This window comes from Lagenorhynchus albirostris, chromosome 7 (genome assembly GCF_949774975.1).
Source record: "Lagenorhynchus albirostris chromosome 7, mLagAlb1.1, whole genome shotgun sequence".
NCBI classification, from domain to species: domain Eukaryota; kingdom Metazoa; phylum Chordata; class Mammalia; order Artiodactyla; family Delphinidae; genus Lagenorhynchus; species Lagenorhynchus albirostris.
In genome coordinates this window covers 19,967,779-19,995,100 of record NC_083101.1, presented here as the reverse complement: position 1 = coordinate 19,995,100, position 27,322 = coordinate 19,967,779, and the positions used below count along the sequence as shown (strand labels likewise).

The following is a 27,322-nucleotide window of genomic DNA, read 5'->3' as shown; positions in this document are numbered from 1 at the left end:
TTTCCCCCTCTATCTTTGCCCCCAACTCGGGGACCCCCAGTCTCACGATCTAGAGGTCCCGAATCTCCGAACTGTGGTCATCCCGCTCTACAGTCTTGGCCAACTCTTTCCTCTCTGTGAATCTCAGTTTCCCCGTCTTTACAGGGGGGCTGGGGGCGTGGAGTGTCTCAGCGGGACAGTCGTGGGCCCGCGGAGGCTGTGTCCCCGGCTGCGGCCGGCAGGGGGCAGCAGGGGGCAGCAGAGGGCGGCCCGGCGCGGGGAGGAGAGAAGGTGGAGAGCCACCGCGGGCCGAGACTTTAAATCGCCTTCATTTCCCCCAAATCCTTCCTTTTCCTCTCCTCCCCCAGGCCGGCGGGGAGGCAGCTTCCACCGCCCTCCGCGCGCCCTCGCCCGGCCTTGCTCTGCCTCCGGGGACCGCCAGCAGCCCGCCTCCAAAAGTTTGAATTTTGTTTTTTTTCTCCTGCTTCTTCTTCCTTTTCGGTGGAAGCAGAGAAGAGCGAGGCAGGGGCGAGCGCGGCGCCGGGACTCCTGGGACCATGGGCCTGGAGCGGGCGCCCGCGGAGCCCCGGCCGCGCTGCCTGCCTGCTCGGGCGCCCCTGGGAGCGGGGCTGCGCTGGGGGCGTGGGGGCCGAGCGCTCTGAGCCCGCCTGGCGCGGCGGGGCGGGGGGCTGGCGGCCCCATGGGGCGCGCCCACACTTGCCCCCCGGGCTCGGGAGCATGAAGTAGGGGCCCGCCATGGGAGCGGGATCGGCGCGGGGGGCCCGAGGCACAGCGGCGGCGGCGGCGGCGCGCGGGAGGTGAGTACCGGCTCGGGGACGCCCCCTCCCCAGCTTCTTGCGGCTCCGGAGGCGGGGGTTCCCCGCCGCGCGGGACGCTTCCAGCGGAACGTCAGCTTCCTGCTCCTTCCTTCACCCCTGCGAGGCGGGCCGCCAAGGGTTAAAGCGGGCAGCGCCCCCGGCCCGGCGAGAGTTGGCGAGAGCGCTGCCCGCCCTTCCCTGCCTGGCGCGACTGCCCGATCGCCTTGGGGCGGGGGCCGAGCTGGGGAGGGTCCCATGCAGAGCCAGCCCCGGGAATCGGGATTGGGGGGTGGGGGTGGCGCCTGGAGCGGCGGGCGGGCGCGGGGGGGGGCGGAAGGGGGCTTTTTGGATGCTTGGGGGAGGGGGGGATCTCCATTTCTGACTGTCTCGGTGTGTTCCAGTGTCCGTGTCCACAGGTCCCGAGCCTGTAAGTCTCCGTTTCTGTCGGTTCTCGGGAAACTTGTCTGCAAATTTCTAGGGCTGCGGGTCTCGGCTTCTGCTGCTGTCTCAGTGTCTGTGTGTCTTTGCACGTCCCCTGTTTCTGGAAATCTCCGCATGTGTGTCAGTCTGTTTGGGTCTGTGTGTCTCAGTGCTTCCCTGCTTGGGGAGGGGCGGGGGGTGGTCCTCAATGCCTGTCCTGCGTGTGAGAGAGGAAAAAGTGAGAGCCAGCATGTCAGGGCATAAAGGGCCCTGGGAGATGACTAATTCGAACCCCTCGTTGCACAGATGTGAGACTCAGGGCCAGAGAGGGGCAGGGAATCTCCAAGGAGGGGCTGGGACCCAGAGGCTCTGATTCCCAGCCTGTGGAGTAGGAGTTGTAAAGGAGTGAGCATGTGCCGGAGGGAGTCACCGCGTGTGGGTGTGTGTGGCAGTGGGCAGGATGGGAGCAGCCCCTCAGGGCCCTGTGGACTGTGACTCGTGCTTACGGCCCAGAGAGGCGCAGAACTTGCTCCCTGTCCGTCCTGCCCCCAGGACCGGAGGACATTCCCAAGACGCTGGTCAGGGCTGTAGCTCCGCCCTTGGCCACCATGCCCTGCCCCCTCTGCGCTGGAATCAGGGGGGTGATGCCTCCCCCTCTCTTTCCCATGTCTTGGAAAAAGTGGGCTGGCTGAGATTCCCCCGCCCCTCACCGCCACACACACACACACACACACACACACACACACACACACACACACAGCACCAGTAAGCACACTGCTGACTCATTTTCTCCAGAAGACCCTGTGCCAGGGCAGATGCCAGCGGTTGGGTAGAAAAGTGGTACCAGGCAAGCGCCCCACAGTGGGGCCCAAGCTTTAGGTAAGTGGGCAGTGACACTGCGGCCCAGCCCCTGCCTCCCCAACCACTGCAGTGCCCCAAACCCTGCGCCCTCTGGCCCGCTGCGTGCCTCCTAGCTTTGCTCCCAGCCCAGCTTCCATGACACCGTTAGGGAGCATCCCTGGCCTCTCTTTCCTTCCCCTTCCTCCCTGTACTCAGAACACTCCTCCTCCCTCGTGCTTCCATAAGCCTGCCATCCGCAAGGCTCAGCTCAACAGCCATCAGCAGCCCTGATGCCGCACTGGAGGGGGCTTGCCTTCCAAATGTGACCCACGGTCTGTCCCTCCCTGAGCACACTCCGCCCATTACTTTATTGGCATAGGCTCTTCCTCCCTCTCTGTGTTCAGGGACCCTCTGGATACCCCACAACCTGCCTGGCACACGAAAATGCCATTTCAGTTGATGGCGGAAATGGAAGCAAAACATAAACTCACACCCACGGGCAGAGAGGGTACTTCAGTCAAGCCGTGCGAATCCTGCCTCTGCCCTGTGAGCTGGGGCAGGCACCTTGTCTTTCTGCTTCTCCTTTTTCTCATCCCCCCAAACGGGCATCCTCATTCCCAGCCAGAAGGGTGTTTGTGAGTATTAGTGGGCCTGTGCTTGTAAAAGGCTTTTAGGACGGGGCCTGACATGTAGTAAGTGCTCAATAAATGGCAGCTGTTACTTATATCATTATTCACTTCATCTTGAATGGATGTGGGAAACAACTGGAAAATTCTGGGCCGCATCCTATCCAGACAGATGCCCTGTCTGTGTTCCCATGGACGAGGTGTAAGGTGTGAAGAAAGCCTGGGCGTGGCTGTCTGGGCACGTGGGGCCTGGCCAATCCATGGAGGCAGGTGGGACAGGTTCATCCCCCTTCTGTTTCCTGTGGTCCTCTGGCTGCATCCTTCCCAGCTTCCTCCGTGGGATAACAGCCAAGCCCGGAGACCACGGGGCTGCTTTCCTTGTGTTTCTGTGCCCTGGGTCTCAGCTCTGAGCTCACAGTGGATGTTCAAATTGTGTGGGTCTCTGAGCGCCTGTATGTTCTCAGGTAACAAGGAAAGAGGAAAAACCACGCACACCAGCTGCAGGCTCTGGCCGGCCTCGTGGTCCAGGAGTAACCACGCTAGGTGCATTGGCAGAGGGCTTTTTGCAGGAGAAAGGAACACCTGGGTTCCCTTCTCGGAGGGCCGTGTGGCCAGGCTGTGTCTTCAAGGTCAGCCTCCCTAACTCGTGGCTCCCGTTTCGGCCGCCTTCTGCCGTCTCTGGCCGCTGAGCTCTGGTCTTCCCGACATTCTGGAGCCCTGGCTTCGCCCAGCCAAGGCCCACGAGTCAGCGGTGAAAACAGAAGTCTGGAAGAACAAAGCTCTGAGCCAGTGCAGGCACTAAACGTTATTAGCAGTAGCCTAAACAGGATTGGAACGGGAGCAAATGAATCGGCAGGGCCTCCCTCTGGGAGCCAACTTTCCAGGCCTGGAGCTTACTTAGATGGCTGTTGGCTCCCCAGGCTGCATCTCTGTTCCTGTTGGTGAAGGCTGGGACTCTGGTGTCTGGCAAGTAGGAAGTCCCTGTAAGTCTCCGATTTCTTCTCCACGGGAGACGAGTCAAGCGAAAAGGACTGTCTTCTAGGTGGTGGAGTCAGATGATGTGGGTCACTGACATTGCTGTGTGGCTTTGGGCAAGTCACTTGCCCTCTCTGGGCCTCAGTGGCCCATCTCTATAAAGAGGGGCTGGGACTAGAGTCTGGCCTCTATACTCCCGTGCTATACGTCGGCAGTTTCTGGGTCAAGTGCACACAGAATCCAGGTCTGAGAGGGTCAGTTGCATTTGTTGAGGTGAATGAAAGGGAGACAAATATTTTTGTAACAGGCCTTTTCAGGGCCGAAATTCTCGAGTCAGAAACCGCGGTGTTAGGAAGCTTAATTGAAGAGAAGATTCCGATCCCATCTCCCCTGTGAGTCTTCTTTCTCCTGACCTTTAGGGATGACAGATATTGCCCCCAATACGTCCTCTTATTCTCTAGAGGGTGGTCACCTTGGCATAACCCCAGCAGGAAAAACCGACCGAGAAGGATGTGCGTGGTTCTGGCACCTTCTCCTCTCCACCTGGCCTCTCTTTATCAGCTTGGGGGGCGTCCTAGGAAGGGTGGATGTGACGACACAGGGAGAGACTCAAGGAGTGAGAGCTGGTGCCTGGAAAGGGCTGGGAAGAGAGGAGACCGGAAGGAAATGGAACAGAGACTAGTAAGGTTGCAGGAACACTGGAGAGCTAGGGGCGGTGTCTTCTGAGGAGGCGTTCTCAGGGAAAATGAGTTCCCTGGTCCTCAAGTTCAGGCACTGCTGACCGACGGAAAGTGCAGTGAATTTCCTTATCGCAGACTTCTCAGAGCCTTTGCTATGCAGCTGTGCTTTGGAACTACCAAGACTGGGATGTAGGAGATGGCTCTTCCCCACTACATCTGGCCCCAGTTTCCTGGAGTAGCTACTTGGCGGGTGTGGGAAATAGTACTGAAGAGCTATGTCCCCAGAGTCTTCCCATGGTGACCTTGAGGAAGCACCTACCGTCCCTAGGCCTCAGTTTTTGTCAAATCAAACAAAGCTGCCTATTACTGTTCATCACGGCTGATGTGTCTGCCAGTTTGCTTCAAGCGGGCGGGTCATGCCAGAAGGGTCAGCCTCTACCCTTCTCCCGAGACAAGACCAGGGCCGCTAGGCACTGACCTTTAGTTATTGCTAGTGATGCGCTGGAGGTGAGGCCCGTGGAGGCAGGGAGGACAGGCCTTGTGTAAAAGGCATTCTCACAGCAGTGGCAGCAGATTGGAGAGGACGAGGAGGGAGCAAGGATTATCCAGAAGCATCCCTGGAAAATGTCAGAGGTGGGGTGGGCCTGCTGGAGTTAAAGCTTTGGGAAGTCCAGAGTCCTGTAATACCAGGTAACATTCATTCCTTCTGCAAAAATACTCTGAACACTTGCTACATGCCTGCCAGGTGCTGGGAAAACAAGAGTGAACAAGACAGATGTGGTCCCTGCCCTGCAGGGACTTGGGCTAGAAAGGGAAACAGAGAAATAGACAATGACCATACATGGGATACCTGGTGACGTATGTGCGGCAGGCTCTGGGAAATGACACCAAGGCTAGAATCTAACACATGAGTGGAAACTGACCAGGCAAAAGAGTAGTGTCTAGAGCACTTCAGATTAGCATGTGCAAAGGCCCAGAAGCGGGAGAAGGGTTTCAAGGGACCGTCAGCGTCTGAGTGCTGTTTGAGCTAGTTCACCTTACGCTCTGAGTAACTCTCAATTGAACAACGCTTAAACAATGAGGGGAGTTATTACCTCCCATATCAAGAGGCCCAAAGGAAAAGCAGTAATAGGGTTGGCCAATTCAGCATCTCAAGTGTCATCAGACACCCACTGTTTGTCCATGCTGCCGTCCTCACATGCTCGTGCGCCTTGTTACCTCATGTGCACAAAATGGCTGCAGCAGCAGGTCCTCACTCAACAACATGCAAAGGCCAGAGGAAAACCTTTTCCATGTCCCTTTGAAATTCTTTCTTAGAGGCCCTGACAGGCATCCCTCACACCTCATTGGCCACATTTGGGTCACATATGCATGCCTAAGCCAGTCATTAGCATGGCAGATTCCCAGAGTGGGCTTAGACTTATCCAGATTCATCCAGTATCCTCTGAAGTTCAGGTCTCCCTGAACTAGCAGAAAGGGGGGTGGCTGTGGGTAGGTAACCATCAGTGTCTTCCACAGTGTCCAGGTCAGGATTACCATCGATCCTAATTACAATTAAATTGGAGTACTTGGTATTAAATCAGAGGGTGTTTTCCAAGGCTCCCAGGGAGCTGGGAAGAACCCGGGACTCCAGACATCCACCCTGGCAGATGGGTTTCCTGGATTACGTGATTCCCCAGAAGCACATCATCCTAGGCTTTCTCTTGGAAATGGATCCTGGGCCCACGTGTCCCAGCCTTTGCCCTCACCACCCGCCTGTCGGGGCTCTCTCGGCCTGCATCCTAGCTGGCCGACTCTGGCCACGTGCCGCCCTCCCCTTTGCCTGCCTCGGGATCAGATGCCCCGGTGGCTTCGGGTGTCGCCAGTGGCTGCTCCCACAGGAAGGTGAGATCGGATCACTGCCTCTGCCCATCTTGGCAGGATCCCCTGAGCAGAGCATTAACCCTTCCGGGCCCCAGAGTGCAGGGACAGCAGGGTTGGTCTAAGAATAAGAAGCACTTTGGTGGCTGGCAACAGGCCGAGCCCTTGACATGCATGAGCTCATTTAATCCTCACGCCTGACTTGCGAGATAGGGAGTGTCAGCCGAGTTGCAGAGGAGGAGACAGGCTCAGGGAGGCGGAGGGACTCATCCAGGGTCATACAGCTGGTAAGCAATGGGGCCAGGTCTGCACCCGTGGGGGCCTGACTCCCCGTCGTCTCCCCTTCTCTCCTTCGCTCTCTCCCATTTCCTATCAGCATGAAGCCAGGAGACAGATTCCTTAGCACACACTGGTCCTGGCTAAGGGGTCTTCTCCCGCCCTCCGCCGTGAGTCGAGATTGACTTCTCATCTTTCCTGCCCTTTGCAAAGTTTACCCGTCATCTAAGCAGAGCAGCCTGGTCTTCCCACTGACCTTTCAGCCCTGGCTCTGCTGCCCGCTGGGCCTCAAGATCTTGAGGCCACAGGACAGATGGAGAGACTGAGGCCCAGAGACGGGGAGCGGCAGGGGCTGTTCCCTCATTGCCCAGTGAGTCGGCAGATTTTGAGCTGGACCCTGGGTCTCCTGACGGCCCAGGGCAGGGCTTCCTGCCTACTAGTTTCCGCCCGGTGACCTTGGTTTATTGATCTGTGGAAAGCGAGGTTGTATTCGTACTGTGTAAGCAGGTCCTACCCCAAGAGGCTGTGCCTGGACCCCCGGGAGCGTGGGCTGGTCCGACAGAGCCCTGAAGCCTGTGCCTCGCTTCCTGCCTCCCCTGGGCGGGACTGGGGTGGGACTGGGGCTGGGTGATCCACTCCCAACTCCCTGGCTGGACCTGGACCTGGACGTGAGAGGTGGAAGCTGATGTCACATCTGCTTGTGTCTCCTGGTCTCTAGGGGGTTTCTCTTCACCTGGATCTTAGTCTCCCTTGCCTGTCACCTGGCTTCCACCCAAGGAGCTCCTGAAGGTAATTCTCTCTTCTCTTTGTCCAGGGGGAGACAAAGGAGGACAGAAGGGATCTGAGAACGCAGGGGTAGGAGACATCAGTTCCCCTAATTGGAACTCAGTGCCTCGACTTTCTCATCAGTAGAATGGAGCCAGTCATTGGCTAATTTCTCTCTGGGCTTGAGAGAATCACGTTGGATGTTTTGCGAAGGGTAGAAAGGGCTCAGTGCAGAAATGTGGACAGGTGATGCTTTTGTTCCTCTCCAGGGCAGAATGTAAGTTACTTTGGGTCAGTAAGCTGCAGTTGTCCCTCTGTCCAATGGGTACCCCCAAGAAGTGCTGGCCAGAGGCACGAAGGCCACCGCCATCACTGCCCACGCCTGTGATCCGCCCTCCCCTTCCTGTGAGATGCTGCTCTTTCCGGCTGTCCCTGAGGAGCTGTCCAGAGGGCCCAGGCAGCCGGAGGCTGGCTACACCACTGCCCACGGAAACTGACGTCTCCCACATCTGTTTGTCAAGCGGCCACAATGCCACTTAAAATAGCAGCCCCTCCCCCTCCTCCACGCCCGCCCAGCACGGGCAGGCGGCCGGGCACTCCCAGAGCCCCTGTGGCCTGACCTGGCCACCGGGCAGGGATTGGGCCCCTGGAAGGGGAGGGCTGTGCCCGGAAGAGACTCCTGCTGCCCAGCAACATTTTGTGCAAATGTCATATTTTCCGAGCTTGCTCTTTCCCCCACAGAGTAGGTGAACAGCTGTCCAGAGTCCTGAGTCAGGCACTAGGGGGGTGGTGAGGAGAGGCTGGAGCAGTGTGGAGCCCGGTTTACGTAATAAAGGGATCTTGCTGTGGCCAGCTGGCCGGGTCCCTCCATCTTGGTTTTGGGCTGAATTCATTCCCCTGTCCCCCAGCTCCTCTCCCCTGATGGGATTCTGGATGTGTCTCCACCCTGCCTTCCAACCAGTCTAGGGGCTCCAGCGCAGGATAGGATAGCGTAGTGACGAAGGAAGGACAAAGACCCGGGGGCCAGCTGGGCCTTTTATTATAAGCTGTGTGACCTTGGGCAAGTTACTATCGCTCAGTTTTCTGACCCTCCTCTGTAAAATGGGGATAATAAACAGTACCCGCTGTATAAATGATTGAGAGAATAGAGAGAGATAACCCATGTAAAGCACATAGTAAGTGCTCAATAAATGTTAGTTCTTCTTCTTATTGTTAATTATATACTACCTGACAAGTTTGGGCAAGAGCGGCCCTTCTCTATCCCCGTGGAGCCCACAGTGGTCAGAGGCTCCCAGAGGCTTAGCAGTGACCACCTCTGTCAGTTCCAGGTAGCAGAGTTGGGGACTTGGCCCCTGAGCTGCAGGTAGTGTGCAGGGGAGGCCTGGAGACTGCCTGGTGTCAGCTTAAAAACCCACGTGGAGGGCTTCCCTGGTGGCGCAGTGGTTAAGAATCCTCCTGCCAATGCAGGGGACACGGGTTCGAGCCCTGGTCCGGGAAGATCCCACATGCCGCGGAGCGACTAAGCCCTTGCGCCACAGCTACTGAGCCTGCGCTCTAGAGCCCGTGAGCCACAACTACTGAGCCCATGCGCCACAGCTACTGAAGCCCGCATGCCCTAGAGCCCATGCTCCACAGCAAGAGAAGCCACCGCAATGAGAAGCCCGCGCACCACAACTAAGAGTAGCCCCCGCTCGCCACAACTAGAGAAAGCCCGTGTGCAGCAATGAAGACCCAATGCAGCAAAAAAAAACAAAAACAAAACCCATCTGGAGAGGATGATAAGGGAAACCTCCTCGGTGCCACCTGGCCCGGCCGGTTGTCATCTTCCCTGAGGGAGCGCAAGCGGCTGTAAGTTGCAGGGTGCAGGGAGAGATGTGTGCAGGCCTGAGAGCCTCTCAGGGGCTGCCGAGGTGGGACAGGGAGCAGTGACTTTCTGTCATTACAAGTGGCTCCTCCCTTTTAAGTTGTTTATAGTGAGAAGTATCTCACGATAGTAAGAGGCTTTCAGTGATTAAACGTATAAAGTATGCTACTACTCACAGTCCTTAAACAGTGTGGTTTATTTTACCTTAGGACTTGGGGACAGACAGGTGGGAGAAAGGAGAAATTTGAAGGGAAGTGAAGGCCCTCGGGTCCTAGGGAAGAATAAGAGTCTTCAATCCAAGCCAACGTGAAACAGCAGCCTACAGCTACAGAGTTCTTAGAACATTCTTAGCACTTTGTGGCCACCTCCAGGTCCGGTTTCCCTTGTCTTTCAGGCAGGGGAACTGAGGCCTGGGGGGCAGGAATAGACTTGGCCAGAGGTACCTGATGCAGGGGTGGGTGAGGATAGATAATAAGGAAGACCTCCGTTTCATCTCCCAACACCTCGATGAGGTAGGCACTCTTTGCAGCCTCGTTTTACAGCAGAGAGAACTGAGGCTCAGGGTCTGGACTCACAGGTGGTCTTGTCTGGCTCTGAAGTCCAGCCTTCTGACTCCAGAGCCCGCTATGGAACCATTATGCTGCCATGTTACCAGCACTCAGGTTCTCAGCTTTTTCCAGCCCATTTATCTCTCTGTCCATCCACCTGTCCATCTCACAGTGGTTGACCTAGGGTCTACTAAGAGCTGGTTGCATTCAGCCCCGTGCACCCCCCTCTTGCTCCAGGTGATGAGGGAGAGAGCATTCCACACTCAGGGGTTAGGATGCTGAGCTCAGAGGAGGGGACCTGAGGACCTTTCCCAGAACCCAGTTCCGGAGGCAGCCTCTCCTTTCCTGCTGAGATGGAGCTCCTGAGCAGGCTTCTGCAGACACTGGCAGCTCAGCCAACTGGGGGAGGTCGAATGACCCGACGAGAGGCAAGGTCAGGAAACCTTTCCATAAACACCCTGGAAGCCCTCCTTTTGCTCTGGCAAGCCCAGTCGGCATAATTACCAGGCGGATGTGACCTGGCCAGACCACGGTCCCATGTCCAGACGCTTCGCCAGAGGACAGAGTTTGCAGGGATGCCTCGATTACTTCCTCTGCTCTGTCCAAGGCCACACAGGGAGGAAGGGAGTCATTGGAAATGTCCTCTGCCTTCTGTGTAGACAGCAGCTCCCCCAGTCTGCTCCAGCCTGAGAGAGACTTCGGGGGTGGGAAGGAGACTGGGTGAAAACGATGGTGAAACTAGTCAGGTCCCCTGGACAGCCTTCCCAAGCTCTGGTGACATGAACATTCCTGTCGTTCCCTCACTTATGGGCCAGCTTCCTGGAGGATATGGCTTTCAAGGAAGAGAGAAGGGGAAACAAACCATGGTGGGCAGGCTCTTATACCCTTAGTTCTAGCATTTGGTGATTATCATGATTTTTAATATTAACAGCTCTCCTTCAAAAGTGCTTATTTTGCGCCAGGCATTTTTTTCCAAGTGCATTCTCATTTAATCTTCACAACGTCCTTCTGAGTTTGGTATTACTATTACCCCATTTAAAAGATGGGAAAACCGAGGCACTGAAGTCACAAGGCTAGTAAGTCGTGGGATTTGAACTCAGGAAGTTTGGCTCCAGAGTCTGTGTTTTTAGCCGCTACAGATGGTCCCTAACTTACGATGTTTCGATTTTATGATTTTTTGAGTTGATGATGGTGCAAAAGTGAAACCGTACTTCGAGTTTTTGATTTTGATCCTTCCCCGGGCCAGCGATATGCAGTATGATCCTCTCTCGTGATGCTGGGCAGTGGCAGCCACAGCTCGCAATCAGCCACGAGACCATGAGGGGAAACAACCAATACACTTAAACCATTCTGAACCAGTACAACCATTCTGTTTCTCACTTATAGTATTCAATAAATTATGTGAGATATTCAGCACTTTGTTATAAAGTAGGCTTTGTGTGAGATGATTTAGCCCAACCGTAGGCTAATGTAAGTGTTCCGAGCCTATTTAAGGTAGGCTAGGCTAAGCCGTGATGTTCCGTAGGTTAGGTGTATTAAATGCATTTTTGACTTAGGATGTTTTCAACTTACCTTGGCTTTATCGGGATGTAACTGTATCATAAGTGGAGGATGGTCTGCATATGCAGGATCACGTAGCCAGACGAGGGATTGGTTCCAACTCTGTGCTATCAGCCACAGCCATGGGGCAGCAGGTAGCAGCGGGTGGACTGTCCTCACCGTCTGTGCAGCCGGAAGCAGGCCCTGACTGTGTCCTCTCCCCCTCTGCCCTCCCTCTCCAGATGTGGACGTCCTCCAAAAGCTGGGCCTCAGCTGGACGAAGGCAGCGGGCGGCCGGAGCCCCCCGCCCCCAGGGGTCATTCCGTTCCAGTCAGGATTCATCTTTACGCAGCGGGCCCGGCTCCAGGCCCCCACGGCTGCCGTCGTCCCTGCCGCCCTGGGCACAGAGTTGGCACTGGTGCTGAGCCTCTGCTCCCACCGGGTGAACCATGCCTTCCTCTTCGCCGTCCGCAGCCGGAAGCACAAGCTGCAGCTGGGCCTGCAGTTCCTCCCCGGCAAGACAGTCGTCCACCTGGGGCCCCGGCGCTCCGTGGCCTTCGACCTCGACGTGCACGACGGGCACTGGCATCACCTGGCCCTGGAGCTCCGCGGCCGCACCGTCACCCTGGTGACGGCCTGCGGGCAGCACCGGGTGCCTGTCCCGCTGCCGTTCCACAGGGACCCAGCACTTGACCCTGAGGGCGTGTTCCTTTTTGGGAAGATGAGCCCACACGCAGTCCAGTTTGAAGGTGCCCTGTGTCAGTTCAGTATCTACCCCGTGACGCAGGTCGCTCACAATTACTGTACCCACCTGAGAAAGCAGTGTGGACAGGCTGACACGTACCGGCCCCAGCTGGGGCCCTTCCTCCCCCGAGGCTCTGGCATACCCCTCCCCTTCCAGACCGACCTTGCCCTGCTGGGCCTGGAGAACCTGACCACTGCCACGCCAGCCCGGGCGTCACGGCCAGCAGGCAGGGGGCCCAGGGTGACTGTGATGCCTGCCGTGCCCGCCAAGCCCCTAAGGACTAGCAGCACAGGCCCACACCAGCCCTTCACGGGTGGAGGCCCAGCCCGGACCCTCCTGCCACCTGCCAGGCTGTCAGCCAGTGAAGGGCTGCCTCCCGTGCCCCCAGCCTCTCCCGCCAGCTCCACCAGGCCTGTCCAGCCACTGCAGAAGAGCACAGCCACCAAAATCCCCAGAAGTCACCCCACCAAGCCTTCGGCCCCTTCTCCTTCGATGGCCCCTGTCAAAAGTCCCCGCCCCACCCGGAAGGCAGCTCCGCCTTCCTTCACAAAGGCAGCGCCCCCAACCAAGAAGCCGGTGCTACCCACCTCCCACCCAGTTCCTGACAGAGTCTCCTGTCCCACAGTGAAGCCTATCCAGAGGAACCCTGTGACGCCCAGACAGCCAGCACCCAGCACCCGGCCCCTACCTCCTGCTGCCAGCTCCTCTAAGAGGTCTTTTCCCCCAGTGGTCCAGGCGGAGGCCAAGACGAGCAGTCATGTCAGTGAGCTAGCCCCTGCCCGCACCAACACGCACACACCTCCCCGACCCGCCGGCCTGCCCCCATCACCTGCCCCCAGTCCTAGAGCTTCCAGGACTGCCCGGCCACAGGCCACAGCGATGCCTCCCACCCTCGCTCCTGGTTCAGTCCCCACTGGAAGCAAGAAACCCGCTGGGCCAGAAGCCGCAAAGAAAGTCAGATCCAAGAGCAGCCCCTGGAAGGCCGTCCCTCTCAGACCTGGGAAGGCAGCCAGGGATGTCCCAGTTAACCATCCGACAACTGGGCCGAGCCCCAGGCAGCTGCGGCCCAGCCAGCAGACCACCCCGGCCCCGGTGCTGGCCCCGGCGCCATTCCTGTCCTCCAGCCCCCAGCCCATGAGCACTGGCTCTTCGTTCTTCCACCTGGTGGGACCCACACCTTTCCTGCTGCTGATGGGACCTCCGGGGCCCAAGGGAGACTGTGGTTTACCGGTAAGACTGGGTGGGGCGTGCCTGCGGCCTGGAGCCTGAGCGGGTGACTGGGGCAGGGAGGCAGTTGCTCCTGGTCGGGGCAGAGGAAGTGAAGCAGCCTAGAGCAGGGAGCTGCTTACAGGCAGGGCCTTGACTCCAACCCGGGTCCCCCATGCCCCCACCTCGGCTGTATTCGTGACTGCACACCCTGCCCCAGATGTGTGATCCCCTGGGGTGGGCTTGGGTCTGGTGGCCCTCTCCAGGTAAGAGCAAACCCTGGGCTTTGGTTAACCCAGGCCCCAAGTCCCTCTTTGCTAGCCTCACTGTAAAGGTTGAGCGGCTTAAGGAAAACCACGAACTGACTGGCCCCAGGTTACGCAGTCCCCAAAGGCCTGAGCCCTGGAACAGGGTTCCTCCAGCTCACCAGCTTGTCTGCGAGTTTCAGGCGAAGGTCGCACATGGGTAGGGCTGAGTGTGTTTTCTTTTGCACGTGCAGCATTGTTTAAAAATGTTTAATAAGTTATTAATATTTTTTAAATGTGAGAGATTTCTTCTAAAAGACTGGGTGACCGGCTTTTCTTGGAAGAGGGAGAGATGCAGTGGCCCGTGGGCTGCGGCTGTGTCAGGGCTGCTGCTTTAGACAGGACAGGCCCCCTCCTGTGTGTGCCTGTCCACACGTCTCCCGCTTGGCCTTCAAACCCAGTCCTTTCATCTTGTTTCTGTTACCTGCCTGGCTCCTGTAGACATTTGATGTGTGGCCCCTGGTAGAGGAGTTCGGGGTGAGGAGGGTCAAGGAAGAGAGAAAGAACCTTCCACGTGCAGGAAACGGTCTCAGGGTCGATGCCTCCGGCATGCCTGGGACTGTCTCCAGGGGCAGCGACCTTTCTGCAGCTGGAGGCCAATTCCTCCGGGTGGGGAATGATAAGATGGAGTTTCCAGAAAGCTCGGGCCTCTGCTCTGTTCTCCTTCCTTGGAGATGACCACCGTGTGGGTTCCTCCTTCCCGGGGCCGGATCGCCCACCAGGCTCCGTGCTTGGGGTTAGGCTCCCCACAATGTGGAGACAGTGGCAGATACTGGGAATTCCCAGGCCTTACAAACACACTTAATGAGTTTTAATAATCATTAGGAATAATATTTATTCAGCCTGTCTCCAAGGGGACCGAGAGCCCGTTTTTATTATAACCATATTGTAGAACTTACGGAAATTGTATGCATTGCTTTGCAATTATGTCAACATTCTGCTCAAGTCCCGTGCTCTGAACTTGGCAGGGTATGGAGTGGGGAGCTGAGCGAAGCAGGAGAAACCCTTTTCACCCCTCCAGGCTACCCAGTCGTACTCGGGCACCAGGTACCTTTGGCCTGTGATAGCTCAGCTTCCCAAGCTGTGGAGGGGTTGGCCTCACTGGCTGTGAGGTCAAAGGGGGTGAAAGGTCCCCCCGCCGAGTGGAGGAGGCCAACCCTGTCCCCCAAGGCTGTGTGTGACGTGGAATGAGGGAGGCCGTGTCCAAGCCAGCAGAACTGGAGCAGAAGCAGGCTTTCAGGGTGTAGACTCTGCCGCTGGGCCTTTCGGGTGCCTGAGCCTCCTGGGCTTTGGTGATGTGGGTCAGCAGGAAGTGAGTCCTCCCGCCAGATCTGGTCTTGAACTTCGCCCCTTATCAAAGAAGGTGCTGGAGTTGACCTGTTCAGGGGATGGGTGCTCAGGGACCATTCAGTTCACCCTCATCATTGGGCGGGTAAGGAGCCTAGACACTGTGTCCAGAAAGGGCCAGGATTCGCTCAGAAGCCACACAGCACGTGGGAGGCAGAGCTGAAGTGTACACCCCAGCTCCAGACTCCAAGATCAGCACATTCCAGTCCCCGCCGCCCCACCCCCCACCCCGAGTGTCTGCTCTGAGACCCTAGGACTCAGGGCTGAGAGGCTGAGGGCTTCAGCGCTGTGTCAGGCCCTGTCCTTGGTCTCAAGTGAAGAGTTCAATGTCTAAAAAATCTTCTGTTTCTGTACCTATCACGTTCATGAGTTACTTCCACACACGTGGCATCTCCCTTTAGGACCTTGTAGAAACTGATCCAGGCGGGTAGGATGTGTGCACTAACCCCTCCTCTACAGATGAGAGGACCAGGGTTGGGGAGACAAAAGACTTGGCCAAGGGCACGCAGCATGTTCTTGCAGGAGGAGCTGGGATGCAGCTTCAGTGAGGACCATGGCTCTTCCTCCTTCTCCAGCCCAGAACAGATGAGGGCAAGAGGGAAGACATCAGTGTGCCCGGGTGCCATGCTGCCTCATGTCCCGTGCTGTCCCCTAATCCCACCCTCCCCCCGGCTCGGAACCTAGTCTCACTCCAGTAGGAACCAAGAAGCTTCTAGAAGCTTTGTCCAGTCCGCTGTGGCAAACTGGTGGCGAACTGGTCATTTATATTTCACCAGATATCAGAAATTATTCATTGAGGTGGCATCTTTGAACAGCAGTGACAAGAACTCGTGTTTCTTCTGTTTTCTCTTATCCCCGCCCCAAACCCTCAGATACATTCAGGATCTAACCCCAGCAGAGCAGAAGCTGTGCTGCCCGGGACATGGGGCTTAATTGTCCCCAGTCTGGGCACACGCAGACCTGGGTTTAAATCCTGGCTCCACTCCTTACTAGCTCTGCGGTCCCGACCCACTCTAAGCTTTGGTTTCTGCAGACGGTAATAGCTCCCAACTCCTGTGAGGAAGCCGGTTGAGGAATCTCCAGGGCTGCCTTGGAGTTTTCGATTTGCTGGGTGATTTGGGGAACTTCTTTCCTCTCCCTGGGGCTGTCTCCCCGCTATGACCCAGTGTTGGGAGAGCTCCCTTCTTAGAAATGACTGCAGGACCTTTCAGAGCCTGAGAGGGTGTTCAAGGCTGTGTCTGGCCAGTTCTGCATGGTTCTCGAGGGGCACGGGACAGACTGGCAGAGGCTGAGACAGAGCTGTGGGCCCAGGCCTGCCAGGAGTTGTAGCACTGCGGGAGGGAGCTCTGTGGGAGCCCCAGGAGCAGGGGGAACATGGAAAAGCTGAGCTTGGCCCCGGGTGACTAGGGGCGGGAAGCTGTGGTTCACAGAGGCTGCACAGAAGCTGCACAGAAGCCCCACGCCCAGGAGGAGGCGAGTCAAGGCCTTATTTATTCACGATCAGGCTGCTGGCATTTGCACACCCTTGCACTTTTTCCAAGCGTTACCTCGGGGAGACCCGGCCGAGCGCCTGGCCCACAGCAGATGCTCCATGACTATCTGGGAGATGAATGAAGGAATTTGATCCTTACGGAAAACAGGTTGTCCTGACACGCAGGCCAGGCTCTTTGAGGTTACACAGATCTTTGCTGCCGGTGCAGTAAGGAGGCGCTTGTAGTGCAAGAGCACACAGACTTTGGATTTGGAATGACCTGGGTTTGAACCATTCCCTTATCCAGCCATCTTTTCATTCTTTCAACAAATGTTGAATGAGTGCCTTCTAGGTGCTAGGTGCTGTGTGACCTTTGGCAAGTCACTTAACCTCTCTGAACCTCAGTTTTTGGCCTCTGTAAAACAAGGGTATGGTACCACCTACCTTTCCAAAGTTGTGTGGGTTGTCTGAGATGAGAGGCGTAAAGCACCCAGCTTTAGAATATGGGTTCCAGTGGATGTGTGTGGCTGATTGTTGATGTGCAAATGGTTGAGGTAGGGGCATTGTTGCCCTAAGAGAACCAAGAGGTTCTGGCAGAGGAGGGCCTTCATGCCGTTGGCAGTTAGGAATCAGGGCTAGATCTTGAGCAATTCACCCCTTACACTGGTATCATCTAGAATCCAAGAGAACGGAGGGGCATTTTGCTTTGTCTTTGCCTATGATTTTTGAGCTCCTGCTGCGTGCCAGGCTCTGTGCTAAGCAGTTTGTGTGCTGTGTCCTGTGACCCCAGGCAGAGAACAGGGTAATCGAGGAGAGTTTAAGGAAGGCATTATTTACAGAGGTGTTGGCATCATCAAAGGAATCAACAGGGGCTGGAGAAGCACATGGGGTCCAACGTGAATTACAAGGGGAGGGGAAGGTGTTGCTAGAAGCCAGTGAGAGTTAAAGCATGAACAGGGGTCTCGAACAGGAGCTGGGACCAAACTATAGCACAGCAAGGAGGGAGCAGGGAGAGAAATAGCCCACCCGCCCTCTCCTTCTACTGGAAGAAGAAGTTTCTTGCTGGGGTCTCCCATTGACCAAACTCAGCCAGAAGCAGAGAGCGGGGAAGCCTGGCAGTGCAGCCTGTAGAGGTCAGCTTCCCAGGGCACAGAATGGATCTGGGGAGCAAATGGAGAATAACCAGCACGCGCATACATTATCTTGGGGAAAAAAAAAAGGGGGTATTGTATTCCTATTTTACAGCTGGGAAAACTGAGACCCAGAGGCATAGGGAGATGAAGTAATCTGCTCAAGGCCTGTCCCAGTAGGCCCTTCCCTAGGACAGAGACTGGGGAAAGCTCAGTGCCCTTTGGGCTAACCTTGGGAATAATCGTGAGCTCAGATGGTTAGAGATGGGAGGGCCTTTTGAGATCTCCTGCCTCCCCCACCAGGCAGCAGGCACTGAGCAGAGACCCAGAGAATGAAAGGTCATTGCTCAGGGTCACCTGGCTGTTAGCAGCTCACTCAGGACTGGACTCAGGTCTCCCAGATCCCAGGCCTGCGAAACCTCTCCTTGCCTGCTGCCAGGGGCCATGCCAGCCAGGACTTACTTCCTTCTGCAAGGCTTGGCAGGTGGGCTATTGCAGCTGGACACAAGGGTGGACTTGTTCCGGGGGATGGGGTTCCCCTAGGCCTGACTGTTGGAGGCCAGGACCCTTGGGGGAAGCCCAGAGCGGCTGCCTGGTTGTTTCCATGGCTCTGTTTGCGTGAGCCCCGAGCCCAGGCCTCATCCACCTCCCCCAGACAGGCCTGCAGCCCCCGCTCCCCTCCCCCTCAGCTCCAGGCCCTCTCAGAGGCCCCGTTGTTTGCAGCGTGGAGTGGAAAAATCCCACCCTGGCCTTGTGAATCATCCCGGAGTCACCCGCTCAGGCTTCAGGCCCTGGAAAGAAATGGCAGCGTTTTTCCACTGCACGGTGAGCAGGCAGGGTCTCGGATCAAGCGAGAAGGGCAGGGGGCACCCAGCCTCACTGCGTGTGGGAGGGTCAGGCCTGCCTGGGGCCGCAGCTGGGCTGCTGGGCTGCCATGTCAAGGAGTCCAGCTGTGAACTGGCATCACCAGGCGGGGCCGTGGGTCCTGCCTGGCACTTAGAGTCTGTTCTGCAGATGTCAAGGATGAGGTCAGACTCCAGGCTGGATGCCAAGAGGGTGTGTCCAGGCCACTGCAGTGGTGGCTGTCCCAGGGCCCACCGGGGAGCTACACCCCACGGAGACTGCCTCTCCCTGGAGCCCTGCACCATCTTTCACCCCTCCGGGCCTTGGCCACCTTCTCTGGGAGATGGACGTGATCTCACCGTTTCTCTCCCATTGGAAAACCTAGAGGAGGACATCACCACAGAAATTCAGGGAACGCCAGTGTTGGGAAGGTTCTGGGATAGTCATTTCACAGATGCCCACACAGGGGAAGGGACTTACCCAAGGTTGCGCACCTAGTCACGACGCACCTGGCCGAGATTGCCTGTGAGGAAGCTGCCCAGGATAAGAGAACAAGTCAAATGATCCTTGGTTGAATCCAGGCCCTACCTGTTAGCTGTGTGGCCTTGAGCAGATCACTTTGCCTCTCCGAGCCTATCTGTGGTTTCTCATCCGTGAAGAGGGTTCAGTCATGATAAAGGTACCTGCAGTAATGCTTGGCCTCAGCACCCCGCACTTCCCCTTGATTCTGGGTCACCTGGAAGAATAGGGCCGAGGAGGACCTTCTAGGAGGGGAAACCTTTGCTCTCCCCCCAAACAGATGCTGGGGAAGGTGACTTAAAATTTTGAGTTGGGGAGTTTCCAGCCACTTGCTTTACAGAAACAGCACTAACTTGCTGGGCATTAACTGTGGACCAGGCACTAGGATTTGCACGTCTTACAGATTACCTGTCAGCTAGGTGCTGGTACAGCCTCATTTTACAGTTAAGGAACGAAGCCTTGGAGGCTGGAGGGAGCTGGCCCAAAGCCACACAGCTAGTAAGTGAGGGCGCCCAGTGTGGACCCAGGCCCCTGTCTTATACTGTATTCTACTACTTCCCAGGGAGGAGCAGAGAGTAGGCTGGCCCTGAATCTCCAACCCCCAGAGGTAGATAAAAGACTAGAAACTGTCCACCCAGCCCCTGGGCTCTGGATGGAAGGAATGCTGCCTGCTGCCAGTTTGGCCAGAGGTACCTGGAGGCTCAGATGGCCAGGACTTGCACTAGGTCACGCAGAGCCTCCCTCCCTCCAGCCGGGGCTCTTTCCAGTGACCCTGGGGCCTTGGTACCCATATCTGCCTGTCTGGATCTCTCTTCTGATTTTTATTTATGGACGAGCAAGCACGTGGTGTTCACAGACCAGAACTGTGAATCAAGGCTGCCCAGCGTGAGATCTGGATTAATTACCAGCCAAATCATACTGGGTTTTCAACACCGATTTTAACTCTGGGCAGGAAACCTGGAATCTCGTTGATGGTTATTTGAAACAAATGAATTCCCCAGGCCTCACACATCCTTGAAAGCCTGGCTTCCTTTGAAGGCTGTGTTCAGTTCTTTACATCAGGCACTTAGTTAATCCTCATTCACTCCTTTGGGGTAGACAGGGCAGTAGCTATGGTAAAGGAGAACCGTGGAGACTCAGGCTGAAGGCCTTGCACCAAGTCTCCAGCTATTAAGTGGCAAGACCAGGATTTGAACAAAGGTCAGACTGCGGTTTTGTAAGTCTGCTGGGCTGACTTGCTTCCTATGGGAAGGGAAGAGAGGTGAGGCCAGACAGGTGCTCCCTGAATGCCATGATGCGGGGTTAGGCCCGTCTTATGTGGGAGATGGGGAGCCATTGAATGTTGTTGAGCAGGGGGAATGCCTTGGGAAGGTGACTGGAGGGGGGAGAGGGTGGAGGCAGGGAGACAAGTGAGCAGGCTGTTGCGCATTCTCAGGGCGTGGTGATGAAGGTCGGACCCGGCTGTGACCGCTGGAATAGGTGGAACATTTGAGTGACGATTGCATACTAGGCATTGTGTTATATGTTTACCATCTCATTTTATCCTCGCGATAATCCAATGAGGAGGGCATTATTACTCCATTTTATTGGCACAGTCTGGTTAAGGAACTTGCCCAAACCCAGCTGGTAGGTGGCAGCACTGGGATTTGAACCCAGGCCTGTCTGATGCAGCAGTCTTTGCTTACACCCTTGATGCTACACTGCCGCTCCGTGGTGCAGAGATGCTGGTGTGACCTTGGACAAGTCCCTTCTCTGCTGAGGCTCTGCAGATAACTTGGCTGAACTCTGAGATCTCTTGCTGAGCCTTGGGGAGAGAGAGATGACTCATATCCCACTAGTTCCTTTGAGGAGACCATGGTCTAGTGGGAGCAACGGGCTTCTAAGCAGATAATTCCCCAAATATAATACAGTGGCCTTTAAAGCAGCGGGAAAGAAAGGGCTTGGCCCAACTTAGGGGAGGGATCAGGGAAGGCTTCCTGGAGGAGGCAACACCCTAAGTTAGTTGAGTGATAAAAGATGAGCGCTTCAAAGACCAAGAAACAGCAGCTGCAATGGCCTGAAAACCCCAAAGAGCATGCATTCCTCAGGTAGGTACCTCAAGGGATCCCTCTTCTCAACCATAGGGTTTCCATGCCCAGAGCTCTGGATAGGTTTGTTGAATGACTACATGATTCCATTCTCTTCTGCCACTGGGCACTGATGCTGTCTTCTTGCTTTTTATTCAGGGTCCCCCTGGGCTGCCTGGGCTCCCTGGACCTCCTGGTGCACGGGGTCCTCGGGTAAGTGATCACGCGCTGTCCTTTTGCGTTCTGGTAGGCTCTGTGTCCTGTACCCCATCGACCCTGAAGTCTCAGCTTTGCTGTGTGTCCTCATGCTGCCTGGCACCCATTTTCCACTTTGTCCATTGGAGTGGACATAGGGCTCTTAGGGGGCACTGTGTGGCCAGACGTGGCCTGGGACCGTGAGAACCTCTTGAAGAGTCTATGCTGTCTATTGTGGGTATCACCCTTGGCAGCCTGGAGTGGAGAAGGGGTTTCTGCCCATCCCCTCAGCTGATGGGCTTTAGTGTTTGTCCAGGAAAAAAGCTGACTTGGGAGAGGATGACACTTGCATCCATCTTCCCGTCTCTGCTGGGACAACCTGGGGGAGCGATGCTGACATAGGCAACCAGATGGGCCGTGCCAGGGATGGGGTGAGCTTCCCATGCTGAGAGGTTCAACCAGAGTCTGGAGAATGGCTTGGCAGGGCTTTGGTGGCTGGTAGGTGCTAGCCGGAACCTCGGAGTGAAAAACAGCTCTGGTCTGTTATGCCTGGCATGTCACTTAATGCTGTCTTATTTTGATCCTCTCTCCTTCCAGGACCCCCATGGGCCAGTGTGACCACTCTCATTTTAGGGATGAGAAAACCAAATTACTAGGAAATGGAAGAGCTAGGACTGGAACCCAGGCTCTTAATCATATAATACTGGGACTCTTAGGGGTCCTCTTGGAGAGAAATCTGTCGTTTTCCCAAGAGGGCTCAGACCCATGGCGCCTGGCATCTGTGCCCAGGCTGAATCAGCCTTTCCCACGCTGGGGGCCTGGCGAGGCCCTGGCAGAGATAGCTGCCTGGGGCATATTTTTAGCTCTGAGCCCAGAGGTTGGTTCTGGTTATGCAATTACTCGAGCCCTAGTTCCCTCCAGACCTGGCCCTGTGCTCCCTGGGCCCAGGGCTCTGGAATCTGCTGTCTGAAGTGGCATTTCCTCCTGGCTTTGGAGTCTCCATGGGGCACTTGCCCAGAGCTGGGGACCACAGAGGTATCATGGACAATGCTGGCCAAGGGACCTTGTAGCCTGGGACCAGGATGAGGCCCCTGGACGTAGCAGTCTGCCTGGGCCTCCAAACTCCTCCTGAGCCCCTAGCCTCTGTGCCTTTGTTTGGACTGTCCTCTTGACCCGGCATGTCTTCCTTGGCAAATTCCTCCTCCATCCATAGCTCAGATCAAATGCCGCCTCCTTTTCTGATGATCACCTCCTTCCTGGCGCTCCTGCGGCACTTCACTGCCCCTCTGGCTGGCATGGGTCGCTTTGTAAAAGTTCACGCTGACCACTGAACTCTGTCACCTGGGTGGCGTATGCAGGATCTCATCCCATCTTCCCAGCCTTCCCGATAAGTAAGTTCCAATACTATCCCCATTTTACAAGTGAGGAAACTGAGGCTCAGAAGTGTTCAGTTGCTTTCGATAAGTTCAAACACAGAGTAAATGCCAGAGCCAGGATGGAACCCGGACAGTCTGACTCCAGAGCAGCAGACAGTCTGACTCTTAAACTACCTGTTGCGCTAATTTTTCCATCAACTCAACTGAGCCTCTCTGGGCCAGAGACAGGCGCTGTTGACTTTTCTTTTTCACCCAATGCCTAGCAGAGTACCCTGTGTGCAGGAGGTGCTGAGCAAATGGTTGCCGATGGGTTCTAGTCTGGGAGTCAAGAGCATTTCCCCCAAGAAGCTGTGTGACCTTAGGCAAGTCCCTTCCCTATTCTGGGCCTCAGTTTCCACATCTATAAAACACTGGATCATGGTAAGGCATTTCCATCCAAAGTTCCTACCAGCTCTGAAATTCCACAAGTGAGGGAATGACTCTCCTGACATCCCTCTCAGGCTTTCGGAGTACTCCCCACTCCCTGCTGCCCATCACCCTGTTTCTAGACTGGAAATTCCATAGATCATAAAATGCCAAAGATAATAGAATGCGGGGATTAAACAATCCCAGTTCCTCTGTACAGATGGTGGTTCTGGGGCTCAGGGAGGGTCAGGGCTTTATCTGAGGTCATCCAAAGCTCTGTGGCTGGCCCCTTTCCACCTCTGCATACTCCCTCGACCCATCGAGGGATGCTGGGGAATCCCTAGGCCCTCCCTCCACTCGGCTTTCTGGGCTGCAGCATTTGTAGAGTCGGTCTGCTTGGCTCTCAGTCAACTATGTGATTCATTTCTCTGCAAGGCAGTGGCTGGAGAGGAGTGGAGGAGTGGGGATGGGAAAGCAGGAAGCCCTCACCTTCACAAGCTGCAGATGGGGTAGCCGAGCGCTCTATCCCTCCATCTTTAGGGCAGCTGGGGGCACAACTGGGGAGAGGTAGTCAATCTTGACATTGCCTGGCACAGCCCATGCCTGGTTCTAGAATGCTAGATGTGAAGGTCCCCTCCTCAAACACCCCCGTCCAACCTTTTCCCAATTCAGGCTGAGCTCTAAAGTTAGAGCCCAGGAGCCCAGGCTGGGGTGAAGCTCTGAGGTCTTCCAGATTCCTTAGACACCATGAGTCCCTGTCATTCATGGAACTGATGGGGAGACTGAGGCTGGAGAGGGGGAAGGCTCAGAACTGGGACCATATTGCATCTAGGTGCCAGGAGACAGCGTTTGGTGAAATATTGGGAAGGGGCTGGAGGGTTGATTATTTTGGAGGTCACCCATGACACCGTTATAAATTCCCCAGACTGAGTGAGCCTCTCAACTCTGTTCCTCCTCCACATGGATGGAGAAGGGGAGGGTCCCAGCTCAGGCATGGAGGAAGAGGGAGGTGCCTTGGGCAGAATGTGACAGGCTGCAGCTGGGAAGTTGGCCTTGAAGAGAGAGGAAGGAAGCAAATTCATACACAGCCAGATGAGTCAAGAGGGGGCAGGGACAAGGGCAGTGTATCTAGAGGCTGTTGTAGTAGGGGGCACCCCTCGAGGTCCCTGTCTCCATCCCCAATGCCTCAGATTATTCCTGTTGGACAAAAGACCTCCAGAAAGTATTCAACTCTTAGGACTCTGTTTATATTACTGGGCTGCAGGACGCTAGCCCAGGGCCTTTGCAGAGAAAGTGGACATAAGGCCGCAGCTGTTGTAAGGGAGATTCAAATATGGCCTGGGAAAATCCAGTGCCACGAATAAGCCTTGGACTTGAAGCCAAAAAAACTGGGTCCCGGCCCTCTCTTGGACGCTACTCTGCTGTGTGACCTTGGCCAAGACTCTGACTCTCTGAGTTCAGTCTTCCCAGCTGCTTCGTGGTCCCTGGGGGACCCTGTAAGCTCAGAGCATGTAGGAATCTAAGGGAGAGCTCTGACTACGTGTTGGGGCCACAGGAGGGATGCCCGTTTGTTCAGAGCAGCCAAGTGCTCCCTTGACTGGGCTCGCAACTCCAGAGGCTCATACGGAGTCCAGTTGGAGTCTGAAGTCTGGAGAGGTTCCCTTTAGCAGGAAGAGTCCCAGAAGGTTCCTTGGAGGAGGTGGCATTAAAGCCAGGCCTTGAAGAATGGGTTGGATTTCAGCTGGAGGGGATGGGTGGGAAAGGCATGCCAGATGATGGGACAGCATGACAAAATGATACACAGGGCTTCCCTGGTGGCGCAGTGGTTGAGAGTCCACCTGCCGATGCAGGGGACACGGGTTCGTGCCCCGGTCTGGGAAGATCCCACGTGCCGCGGAGCGGCTGGGCCCGTGAGCCATGGCCGCTGAGCCTGCGCGTCTGGAGCCTGTGCGCCGCAGCGGGAGAGGCCACAATAGTGAGAGGCCCGCATACCGCAAAAAAAAAAAAAAAAAGTGTTACAGAGAGGAAGTATCCATACCAGGCATGGTCAGGGCAGCAAACAGCTAAGTGTGCTCTGAGCCTGAGGAAGCGAGTGTGGGAGGGGCTCATGGGGCCAGGTGGAGAGCGCACAGAAAGGTGGTCACATTCAGGGGTTAAGGGCTTGTGCTCTGAAGCCACGCATCTGAGGTTGAGATCTAGCTTTGCCCCTTAGCAGCTGGGTGACCTGAGAAAGTTATAAACCTCTCTGAGCAACAGCTTCCTCATCTTGAAAATAGGAATCGTGGTAGCACCTACCTTGTGGGTTAATAGGTTAAAGTGAGATAATGCGCGGAAAGTGCTTAGCACGGGGCCGGGCGTCAGGGGAGCCTCTCTGCAAGCAGCTGCTATGGCCAGACTGCTGAGACTTGACTAGGGAAGAGCCAGCAGATGGGTGGGCGGAAGTGCCAGGCCCTGACCCCTATTTTCCCCTCATCTCTTTTTTCTTTTCCCTTTCAGGGTCCTCCTGGGCCTTATGGAAATCCAGGCCTCCCCGGCCCTCCTGGAGCCAAAGTGAGTGTTTGCTGTGGGGTCTGGAGGGAGAGCCGTGGGACGGATGCTGAGGTTAGGGCTGCATTGGGGGAGCTTCTCTTCTTAGAGGCTCCTGGTGGTTGGGCCTCAGGGTCACTGTGGAGGCCTCAGGCACTCCCTGGAGCCTCCCAGGTGCCAGGCCCTGTACCGGGCTGGAGACACTGAGGAGTTAAGAGTTTAGCTTCTGGTGGGGAGGGGTTGAGGGGGAGAAGGGCAGCTGGAACCTAAGGCCCTCAGAGGGAGTGGAAAGAAAGGTCATTTGCTGCTAAATAGGGAGGGCTGTGAAGGTCCAGCTCGAATGTACGTGTTACTGGGTCATAAGACACACCCTGGGGAGGCATGTCAAGTTTTGAGCTCGGGAGGGACGTGGAAAGATCATGTTTGAGAAAGACCCCGGATGCCGTGTGGAAGATGGACTGGGGGGTGTGGAACCAGAGCAGAGGCAGGGAGACCTGGGGTGATACAGGCCAGCGTGGGGGTGTGGGAGGAGGGGAGTGGGCACCTTGACAATGTGGAGGTGAGGTAGGGAGGACTCGGTGATGGGCGAGAGGAGAGCGATGGTGACGCCCTGGTGTTAGCCTAGGTGACCAAATCGAGGAGCCGGAAGAAGGAATGTTGCATCTGGGAATCTGTAGACCGGCCCGGTGGAGGTGATTCGCAGACATTCTGAAACTCAGGAGAACTCTGAGCTGCAGATGGAGCCCTGGGGGGTGGCCAGCACAGAGAGGCCATCTCTGGACTTTAGATGGGACCAGAAACCCACGTGACTGGCGCTCTGATGAGTGTCGGGGGCTCCAGCCCCGGGGCGCCTTGGTGCCTTCCTGGAGCACAGGCAGAGAACAGAGCTGTCCAGGGTGGCGCGTGGAGTGAGAAGCACGAGGAAAAGTACGGGGCCAGCATTATTTAGGTTCCAGGGAGAAGCCTCGAGTGATAGCTGGAGAAATAGGAGGAGGGGAAGGAAGACACAGGCTCGGGGAAGCCAAGAGCACAGCAACCGTGCCGAGAGAGTGTGGGGCAGGCCAGGACAGGCAGAGGGTCTGCCCCGCTGTCAGCTGTGGGGTGGCCAGGTGAAGAGCACCCCTGGGCCCTGGTTGGCCTGGGCTCAGGGTCCTTCTTTGCTAACGCATTACAAAGGGCTAGTGGCTTGAGGAAGGCCATTAACCGACTGGCCCCAGCTCATGCAGCGATTGACGGTTGAACATCCTCCAAAGGCCAGGCTTGACTCCTAGGGCAGAGTTCCTCTGCCCACCTTGTCCGGAAGTTTGGGACAAATGTACACAAGTAGCCCTGGATGTATGACGCTGTGACACCAGAGCGCCAGCGCACAGCCCTCGCGCACGGCGGCGGGAGCCCCGCCTCCCCCCTGTAGGTGTGACTTCGGCCAGGGCTGGACTGGGGTCCTAACTTGGAAGGCGAGCACGGAGGCCTCAGCTGCTTAGGGGCCAGCAGCTGCCTGGAGGTGCTCTGGGTTTTAACAAGGCAAACACTGATGGTAGTAAGCACCGTATATTGGACCCTTACTGTGGGCTAGGCACTCTGCATGCACTTCATGTAGCCTGTCTCATTTGATCCCCACAAAGACCTAATGATCTCATTATCATTGGGTGATAGGTGGAGATATTGCACCCATTTACAGATGGGGAAACTGAGGCTCAGGTGGATTAAGACACTGTAAGAAACGGCAGTGGCACCTGCCCCCATGGGTCAGGCAGAGAGGGGGGAGCTCCTTGGAAGACTTCTACTTTGCAGAGGCCTCCGGTCTCCAAGGCCGTGGCGTACATCGAGATGCTGAGGATTGGCCACTGTTTTGATTGCCAGGTTTGCTCAGGAACACGCCTTTCTCGGCCTGCCCCGGGCCTGTCTGGTCCTCCCTCCCTGCCGCCCCCAAACGTGACCCCCTGCTTCTGGGGCAGATGCTCCATCAGCTTCTCCCCGGTCCAGGCTGCCCCACACTGC

The 27,322-nt window shown here is 56.3% G+C and overlaps 1 protein-coding gene across 3 annotated transcripts in view; it reads left to right on the top strand.

Annotated features, from left to right (window-relative positions):
* Nucleotides 1–277: 277 nt before the first annotated feature.
* The window catches only part of COL27A1 (collagen type XXVII alpha 1 chain), a 143,902-nt gene continuing 116,857 nt past the window's right edge, over nucleotides 278–27,322 (top strand). For 2 of the 3 annotated variants that reach the window (XM_060154530.1, XM_060154529.1), the window contains exons 1-5: nucleotides 279–797; nucleotides 7,193–7,263; nucleotides 11,433–13,165; nucleotides 20,982–21,035; nucleotides 25,295–25,348. In XM_060154530.1, coding sequence (XP_060010513.1) covers nucleotides 736–797; nucleotides 7,193–7,263; nucleotides 11,433–13,165; nucleotides 20,982–21,035; nucleotides 25,295–25,348 — 1,974 coding nt within the window. In that variant the 5' untranslated portion in view covers nucleotides 279–735. Of the gene's footprint in view, nucleotides 798–7,192; nucleotides 7,264–11,432; nucleotides 13,166–20,981; nucleotides 21,036–25,294; nucleotides 25,349–27,322 lie in introns of all 3 variants that reach the window. The other variant, XR_009541517.1, reaches the window with a different exon arrangement.